This window comes from Symsagittifera roscoffensis, chromosome 3 (assembly GCF_963678635.1).
Source record: "Symsagittifera roscoffensis chromosome 3, txSymRosc1.1, whole genome shotgun sequence".
NCBI classification, from domain to species: Eukaryota; Metazoa; Xenacoelomorpha; order Acoela; family Convolutidae; genus Symsagittifera; species Symsagittifera roscoffensis.
The window spans coordinates 68591684-68601405 of record NC_087064.1 but is presented as its reverse complement, the minus strand read 5'-3'; the positions used below and the strand labels follow the sequence as shown (position 1 = coordinate 68601405).

Below are 9722 nucleotides of genomic sequence, written 5' to 3'. Positions count from 1 at the left end.
TTCTAAGATATCTGGATAAGGACTATCTATTGACATAAAAACGCAACATCTTTATCCAACTATTTTAGTTTGTAGTTTTATTCCCAGCATCTCTAGTGAACTCAAAGAAACGAAAAGCTTTCAGTTAAAATTTCGAATCTTATTATGATGATTTCGCTATAGATGAAAGTAATTTTGCTTTTTTAAGGTTTTTCTAATTCAGCATCAAAGGAAGGTAATGAATATTTAACTGTCACCCGGTTTCCATCTTATTTATTAAGATCATTAAGAGTTATCTAAGATCATTAGTCTTAAGGCAGGAGCATGTTCTTTGTGTAAATTGAAAAGAGTTTTTCTGACTACTTTGACGCATGAAAAATTCCCTCCAATAGAAAGATATGGATGATCGAAGTATAGAGTTCACCACCATCAAAAAAATTCAGCTACTGAGGCTGAGGCGACATTTCCTGTTCCTCGTGATCAACGAATCCGTAGTTAGGATAGTGCCGACAGAACTCATTCTGGAACTCCATGAAAGACACTCCCGAGTCCTCCAAGGCACTCCACTCCTGATGATTCTGCTGCCCGGTTCCCCCGTTACTATTGTTGTCGTTTGAATTAGTGTTGTTATTGTAGCTATTTTGGTTATTGTTGTAAATCTGGTTATTGTTGTTGTTGTTGCTTAGGGGCGTTGCCCTGGGATTGTGGTACTGGTCTACTTGGATCTGTCTCTCATTTTCACCTCCGGCTGTGGTCTGGGTGCTCACTGGAGTCACTGCTCTAGTCTGATTTCGTTGACTGAAAACCAAACACAAGCATGCATGCAATCAAAAAATGACAATAGTCGACAACAGTTGAAATAAATATTGCCCGTCAACAAGAAGAATGAGGCATCAAATGTCAAAATTAGAAATGTCGCGGTTACTGGAAAAAAATTGATATTTACGCTTGCGATTCGCAAGCGTTATCAAATCGGAGTACAGATTTTTTTTCGGGTTAACAACTTGTTGAGCAGACCGCTTGAATAACTTGTATCTTAGTTCATAATGAATTCAAACTTTTATGCGTCTCCAGCAATTAGCCTGGAGGTGACAAATACGCCTGGGACGGCAAAATTTGTGGGTCTGAATCCGACCAGTTGCCGCTTGTTATTTAATTTTTGAAATTTCAATTAACGCCGTCGAATGTGTTTTGGACATGTTTTCCGAAAGCAGAACATGATTCCAGACACCATTTTGATTTTTTTTTGAGTCCAGGTTTTTTGAAAATCTTTCATTTATTTCGAATTCAATGGCTTCTTTCCTGTCTGCTAGTTATAAATTCAACTTCAGTCAATTAGATGGAGCAACTCGTTTAGAGGCAACACATCTGCTTGAGGCGGCAAAAAATTGTGATTTGCATCCGGACGGGGCCTTTTGTTGCAAACTTGAGTTTTCGTAATTTTTTGGAATCGTTCGTCTAAATGTTTTCTTGCCTTAGTTCCCGTAAAACTTTTTTTCGATAGTTCCGCTTTTTTTCGAAGTTTCTGTAAGACCCATACTTGACTTCAAAGCTCGGCATTTGGATTCCAGTCGGTACTTGTTTTTTGCAGCTCCTTGTACGTTTTTAATGAAGGTTTTTGAACGATTTTTGAAGGTTCTTATTCAAGACAAGTTGGTGATCATATCTTGAATGTCACTTTGTTGAAGTCAAATTTATTACTCATTAGTTAGGAACAAATCATGCTATTATTAAAAGATTTTACCGCATTTTTCTTTAATTCACGTGAGACAATTCATGTCATGAATATCCTCGGGGGAGGGAGATCTTATTTGGAACCGAAGGGGAAGGAGTTGAGCCAAGTTTTTTTTTTTTTGTTGTTGTTGTAAAACAATTAAAGTGGTCTTAAATCTTCTTTTTTGGGGTTACGAGGGCAAGTTTCACCGCTGGTCTCGTTAAAGTACCTAGGGCTGTTTTCAGTTTACAAGAGCGCGCGATGCCATCCGAGCCGGTAAAAACTTCTAACACTCGACCCAGTGGCCAGATGCCTCGTGGTGTAAAGTCCTCAAGTATCCACACGAGGTCATCCTTTTCGAGTGGTTCCTCGGGTTGCGTCCATTTAGTCCTTCTGATGAGAGTCGGAGCGTACTCTTTAAGTAGACGCCTCCAGAAGCTGTCAAGTCTATCTTTTGCTCGCTTCCAGGACTTGTTGGACAGTTTACTGGTAGATGCTTCGTAGAAGGCTGCTGCTGGAGCGTAGACGAATGGACGACCCATTAAGAAGTGGTTGGGTGTCAGTGGAAGGTCGTCGTCAAGGTCGCTACTGACATGAGTTAGCGGACGTGAGTTGAGGATTGCCTCGGTCTCGGCTACGATAGTAGCAAATAGATCTCTTGATAGTCGATCAGAACCGAGATTTAGTAAGAATGCTCGTTTTATCAATGAAACGAGTCGCTCCCACACGCCGCCAAAATGTGGGGCAGCCGGAGGATTTAGGCGCCATTCAACATTGTGGATTTGTAGCGTTTCAGTTAGGGTGGTTTCGTTGAAGTTGTTTGGTTCTGAGCGTAGTTGTTTACGCGCGCCGACGAAGTAAGTAGCGTTGTCAGAGATCAAAAGCTTAGGTGTGCCCCTCCTAGCAATAAAACGTCTAATTGCCGTTATACAGTTGTTCGTAGTAAGGTTGTCTGTCGATTCCAGGTGAACCGCGCGAGTAGAGAGGCATGTGAAGAGGCAAATATAGCTTTTTTCAGTTGTATCCTTTGTTGCTATGTAGAATGGCCCGATATAGTCAATTCCTGTGTTTTTGAACGGAAATGGGTCGTCAGACGGATCGTCGAAACGAGCGGGCGGTAAGTCGGCCATGACTGGATGTAGCCCTTTGCCTTGGAATCTTCTGCAGAGAAAGCAGTTATGTCTTATCTGTCTGAGTTTTTTTCGGAGCCCAATAATGACAAAACTTTGTTGCAGGTAGTTGCGAATGTACTCAGTGCCGTGGTGCATGCAGCGGCGATGGGCGCTCTCGATCATCATACGCACAATTGGGTCCTTTGCGTTAAGAATTATTGGATACTTTGTTGCGTCCGGTAAAGGTGAGTTTCGTAGTCGTCCTCGCGCGCGAATAACACCGTTGTCGAGAAAAGGTGACAGCTGTTGCAGTTTGTCTTTGTTTTGAACTTGTTGCTTGGTTCGTAGTTGATTGTAGGTGTCGCCAAAGGTTTCTTGCTGGGACTGTTGATAAAGGAGGAGCTTAGCTTTTTCTAGGTCTTCCATAGTGGTGGGACGTTTGCCGTTTCCCTTAAGTGTATCGACAAAAACTATAACCCGAGCTGTGACCTGAACTAATCGAAACCAATCTGAAAACCTGGAAGAATCGATTAAGGGTGTAGCTGAGGGGCTAACCGTTGTAGCATTACTTTGTTCCATTATTTCGTTGGTCCCCCAAATAGGCTCATTGTTGAGTAGAAATTGTGGTGCATCCAGCCAGAGTTTTGCTACGTCTTTAAGTTCAATTCCTCGTGTAGCACTGTCTGCTGGGTTGAGTTTACCAGGTATGTGTTTCCATTGTTCGGCTTTGCATAATGTAAGTATTTCACCAACTCTGTTTGCGCAGTAAGTTTTCAGTTTACCAGGTGAAGCGATCCAGGACAAAACAGTAGTGCTATCCGTCCAAAAGTGAGTGGAGTGGGGCTTTAATCGCATTTCATCAGTAGCGAACTTGCATAGCCGAGCACCCATAAGGGCGGCTTGTAATTCCAGTTTAGGAATGCTCTCTTGATTCAGTGGTGCTACCTTGGTTCTGCCAATCAAGAAAGTAGCGTGTATGCCAGAGCTACAAGCAGTTCGGAAGTAGATGCACGTAGCCATTGCGTCTTGCGACGCGTCGCAGAAAACATGAAGCTGTATATCACTAGGTGACAGCTGTGGACCAAGTAAGCGCGGCAGTCTAACAGGGGGTACTTGTTTGCATTGGTCAACCCATTTGTCAATTATCGGAACAAAGTCACTGGGCACTGTTTCGTCCCAAGAGATACCAGACTTCCACAAGTTTTGCAGAAGAATTTTGAGCTTTATGACAAACGGCGCTAGGATGCCTAAGGGGTCGAAAACCCTTGCTACTGTAGAAAGAACTGTTCGGAGTGTAGATGATGTAGTATTATTTAGATTGGTTGTTGGTTGCACGAACATCGTATCGTCAGTTGTGTCCCATTTGACACCCAGAACACGATGCACTGTAGCAATAGTAGAAACTTCGCCTCCATCAAGGGAGTAGATCGCGTCATTAGTGTTAGATACGAACTTAGTTAGGTTGAATCCCCCCTGTCTTAGGGAGGATTTTAGTTGCGTAGTAGAGTCTCTAGCCTCGTGTGTCGTGTTGAACGAGTGAACGAAGTCGTCCATGTAAAAGCTTTTGTGAAGCAGTTGAGCAATACTGGGTTTGGTTATGCAGTAGTCGGCAGCTGTTTGATGAAGCGCAAAGATGGCAATGGATGGTGAGCATTTTGCACCAAAGATAAGTCGCGTGTATTGGTATTGTTTGATACCATTTTTAGTAGGCCAAAGGAACCGAAGCGCATTTTGATCTTCATCTTTAATACCTATTTGCATAAACATACCTTCAATATCCGCTGATACAGCCACAGGTTTTTCCCGGAATCGTAGTAGAAGTCCAAACATGTTGTTCAGGAGGTCAGGTCCAGTTTCGAGGCAAGAGTTCAGCGAGACGCCTTTGTACGTTGAGGCGGCATTGGCCACTCTGCGTACCTTTCCGGGCTTGTTTGGATTAGTTACAGGGTGATGTGGGAGGTACCAAAGTAATTCAGGTTGCGGGTATTGGAAAGTAACGGGCTTGACGTAGTTATTTTCCAGGTCGGTAGTAAGCGATTTTTCATAGAGTTGCATGGTTTCAGGGTCTTTTCTGAGCCGTTTTTGTAGCGATAGCAGTTGAGCTTTAGCTACCGGATAATTGTTTGGCAATTTTATTTCGTTTTTCCAGAGCAGATTTATTTTGTAGCGATCTCCATCGTGCTCAATACTTTTTTCCATAAATCTTAGTTGTCGTTTGCTTTTATCAGAGTATGTAGCTTTGTTATCTTCCTGGATGCCTGATCCTTCTACTTTCCAGAAATTTTCCACTAATTCAGTGAGATTAGCGTCTTCTTGATCATTTAAGTCAATGAAGTTAGTTGAGTGTGAACTTGGTCCGGAACTATTAGATTTCTGGTTGAGTGGGCCAGTGATCGTCCAACCTAGTAGGTTTTTTACAGCGTAGGGGGTGCCTGTAGGACCTTTTCTGATATCGCGCTCCGCAATATTCCAGAAAGCATCTACGCCAAGCAAAATTTGAACTGTGTTGTCGCCTAGTTCAGGAAAGTTGACATGTCGAAGGTGATTGTAGAGTGAGCACGTTTTGTTAAGGTTGTTTGCGTCGATAGCGTCAAAACTCAGAGCTTCAACTGAATAGACTGATTGTAGGGTGAAAGTAGGTTTTGTAGCGTTATGTGGTCCGATACTAAGCCGGACCAGCGAGGAAGACACTTTGTCCTTACTGAAAGCACCTCGTACGCTAAGCTGTAGTTGTTGGCTTGGTTTGCACTGAAGTGTTTCAGCTGTTTTGCTGACGATATATGAGCAGCTGCTGCAGTTGTCGAGTATGGCGTAGCAATCTAGTTTGATGCCATTGTTAAACAGTGTTACCGGCATAAACTGTAACTGATTTCTGATGTTGTTCATATTTTGGATTGGATCTTCAGCTTGTTCCGAGGGCTTGGTTACTGTAGTGCCAAGCTGCATGTTATTTGATTTTTGGTTGTGCGTTTGAAATGGTTTTTTGTCGATGTGTAGAGTTGAATGGTGTTTCCCTCCGCAGTTGTTGATGAAACATCGCTTGGACGATGTGCATTCACTAAATCTGTGTTGGCCTAAGCAGTTGAAGCACAGCTTATGTTGCTTCACCAGTTCTGCCCGTTGATCTACGGGAAGTTTCAAAAAGTCCGGACATTTTCCAACATAGTGAACTTGGTTATCTATTGGACATGTTAAAGTTGTTGGTCTTGCTGATATTCCTGAAGATTTGTCGTAGTTTTGCCTGGACATAGAAGTAAATTGGTTGGGTCGGCTGTCGGGTTGTTGTTGCTTTATAGGTTGGCGATTTCGTCCCGCTTGGTTTGGAGTCGACGGCTCTATGTCCAGGTTCTCGCATGCTCGCGAGTAGTTATTGAGGTACTGCGTCAAGTCTTTGAGTGTAGCATAATCGAGATCGTGCAGCACGCAGTGTTCTTCCCACTTCATTAGTAGACTTACTGGGAGTTTTGATCGAGCAAGTCGGGTCAGGTTACTAGAATTTAGATCAGCGGTGTAGCCGTTGAGTTCGAAATTGTGGATTAGTTTCCGTAGGAAAGCAGCGTATCTTATAAAGCCCTGTGGTTCGCTTAGTATCAATTTGTCAAATTTTTCAAGTTCCCTGATGAACGCTGACACCACATATTTTGGGTTACCGTATCTACGCACTAATTCAAGTATTGCCTGTTCATACTGAGAAGAATTGGTTCCGTAACTCTCTATTAGAGATTTAGCATTATCAGTGCAAAGTGACTGCAAGTAAGTTATTTTTTCAACCGGGCTTAGGCGTGGGTTGTTGCCAATCGCAGTCTGGAAGAGTTCGAACCAGTTGTTCCACTCCAGTGGGTTGCCGTCAAACTTTTGTAGTTTTATATCTGGTAATTTGAATCCTTTCAAACTGTAGTTGATGGCAGTGGTCGGATGACTGGTAGTGTGGTTGGTGACGTGTCTTTGTTCATTATCGAAAAGGCTGTTGCGTTGTTGTTCGTGTGATTGTAGGATAGTCCTATGATGGTCGTTGAAGCGGTTGGTAACGAACTGTTCAGATGTAGTAGCAGGACTATTTGCAATTGAAGTTGTTAGCAGACCATATCGGTTATTGCCAGTTGACATCTGGGCTTCGTGTCTTGAGTTGTCGTTCCAAATGTGATTTTCATTGGAAACTGGTGGAGGCGAGAAGTTGTATCGTAGAGGAGCTTGAAAGTTGAAAGTACATGGGTTTGCAGACGGTGAGACTGATCTGAAATCAGTTGTAGAAGTAGTGATGACACCGTTGATTGTCTGATCCATAGCTCTGTTGGTTCCCGGTAGAGGTGGGAAACTGTAGCGTTGGGGAGCGTCTAAGTCGAATGTACTCAAGCCGTATGTGGATGTGTAAGTTGAGAAGTCGGCAGCCGTAGTACTGATGAAGTTGTTGGCCAAGCTTTCAGTAGTATTTGAGCTTCTTACTGGTACACTGGCTGTTGCAGATGTGCCTTGCACTCTAAGTGGGCTGTTAGACCTTGTGGAAATTGAACCATCGTTTGTTAAGACCTTTTCGTATTTTCTAACATTGATTAGTAGGTCGCATTTTCGTTTTCGTAGCGTTGAAGCAGTGTTGAGGCAGTCTTGTGCTTCCTGAGTAGAAAACGCGGCTAAGTCGTCTGCGAGCGTATCAAGCAGATCAAAACAAGTGGTTATCTCCTCAAAACTGAGTTTAACGTACTCGATTTCGCTTGAGTTGGCTATTTGCCTCGTTACTTCTTCCTCAAGCTCCTCGAAAGTACTGTAGCGGCGTCTCCATTGATTGAGTAGCTGTTGTAAGGTCGGCTTTGTTGGAGCCATTCAAGAAAGTAGTACAAAGAGTAGAAAATATGTATTAAAAGTTTACGAGCTCGGATGGCAGCGATCGCAAAGTAGTTCCGGTAATGAAGCTTTTATTCTGAGCTTTCTCAAGGTTTTTACTATAAGTTACGTTTAATTTTTTTGTTAAAGTCAACCAGCCAGAGGGTTAACCCGGTGGTTAATTAAACAAAGTGAGCTACAGCTCACGCAGTTATGAGCTTTTTAATTATGGTTAAGGACTAAGCGGTGAAACTTTCTTCTTTTCTTTTTTTAAGAGTTCAAATGAGTTAAAAAAATTTTGAGACTTTCAAAATTTTTGTAAAACTTTTGTAGATGTGGCTAGTAAAACCTTTTTTAGATATGGGTTTAAAGAAAACGTTTCGGAAAAATAGGCTTTTGAAAATTCGCAGCAGCTAGTTTTGGCTAGAAAGTTTTGGCTATCGGGTTTTGGCTATCAGTATTTTTTTTTGTATAAGTGGGAACCTTGTTTTTTTTTGTGTTTAGGTACTACCTTAGTACCCCGAGGATTAAAAACAAATTGACCAATTCAGCACTAAGATTTCACATTGGAGGTTGTAGATTTCGTTAAAAAAAACTGTACGAAAGCTTAGCACAATTGAAAAATCTAGCACAGTGTGGGTTTTGGCTGACAAGTACAAGCACAATGATTTTTTTTTTTGATTATGTGCTAGTTTGGGATTCACAAGTTTACAAAAACTTACGAGAATCTTGCAGATTTTAGGGTTCGGAAACACAAATTTTTGTTAAGTTTTGTAGCATGAAAATAATGAGCGTTAAACTTTAGCAGAAATGGGTTTCGTCTCTGCGATTTGAGTTTTTGAATGATAGTCTGACTATAGGGTTGAAAAGTTTGTAAGAAACTGGATCTGGCCTGAGTCTTGAAATTGAGATGTTGATGTTGAGATCCTGGGGAGTTCGAACCCTTTCGAAATGTATGTAGGCCCTTGTAGTGTTGGAGGCGAGCCCTTTTCCTGTATGTAGATCGTTGATGCAGGCCCGTTGTATGTAGGCCGATGTATATAGGTCCTGGGATGTATGCCCGTGTATTGTTGGAGGTAGGCCCTTTTCCTGTTGGAGAGAGAAAGGCTCTTGTCCCGTATGTAGGCCCTTGTCCTGTTGGAGGTAGGATGTCTTGAAGGTGAGGGGGCTGAATAGCTGAGGGGCAATGAATCCGCGCTCTGTTGCCTTGCCGACTTCAAATTCTAGTTGTGGTCGCCAGATATTCAAGACAAGTTGGTGATCATATCTTGAATGTCACTTTGTTGAAGTCAAATTTATTACTCATTAGTTAGGAACAAATCATGCTATTATTAAAAGATTTTACCGCATTTTTCTTTAATTCACGTGAGACAATTCATGTCATGAATAGTTCTTTTAAATTTTTATTATTCTTTGATTTTGGTTTTCATCACTGTTTTTCATTTTTGTATCGCAAGTGATGCGAAGCTCAGCTTCGCCTCTGCGATTATTATATCACTTTTGTTATGCGGATAGCAAATTATCTGCTGGCTTAACGCGTATCAAGGATAGTTCAACTTGCCAAAAACTGGTCCAATGGTAAATGTTTTTCCGGCTTTATAGATTTTGCTTTTTTGTTCAAACTGTTCGCGTTACTTGTAATATCAATTGTAGCACTGTGTTCTAACCTCAAATGGACAGGGGATGCATTGTTCTCGTGAGTGACTGAGACGACTGCTGTCTTGGTTCTGCTGTTGTTCTGGTTTCGATAAGCCACTGATATCTTCCGACTGTGTGCACCTCCCCCAACACCTCCTCTTTGTGTGTTCTGACTGTGCCCCAAGTCCTAGTTTGAACAAATAACTTGGGATGATGTTTTTCAGAGAGCCCGATTCAGGGGAACATGTATAAATTGCTCATATTTGTTTCGAATTGTTTTGAAAAAAGTTAATTTTGAGAAAAATTGCTAAGTAGGTCAATTAAGGCTAAACTAGCAACGGAACAAAACTTACTAAGCGGTAACAAAGCCAACCAACAACACTTGAGCAGACACTATTTGACCCAAAATATTATTTGCATATAGAAAACTGAAAACTCAAAAAAATTAGATCCACCCTCAA

General features: G+C 41.9%; 1 protein-coding gene across 2 annotated transcripts in view; it reads right to left on the bottom strand.

The window, feature by feature from the left end:
- Nucleotides 1–281: 281 nt before the first annotated feature.
- The window catches only part of LOC134842363 (uncharacterized), a 46693-nt gene continuing 37252 nt past the window's right edge, over nucleotides 282–9722 (bottom strand). For both annotated transcript variants that reach the window (XM_063858660.1, XM_063858659.1), the window contains 2 exons: nucleotides 9291–9448; nucleotides 282–777 (listed from right to left, as the gene is read on the bottom strand). In XM_063858660.1, coding sequence (XP_063714730.1) covers nucleotides 423–777; nucleotides 9291–9448 — 513 coding nt within the window. In that variant the 3' untranslated portion in view covers nucleotides 282–422. The remainder of the gene's footprint in view (nucleotides 778–9290; nucleotides 9449–9722) is intronic.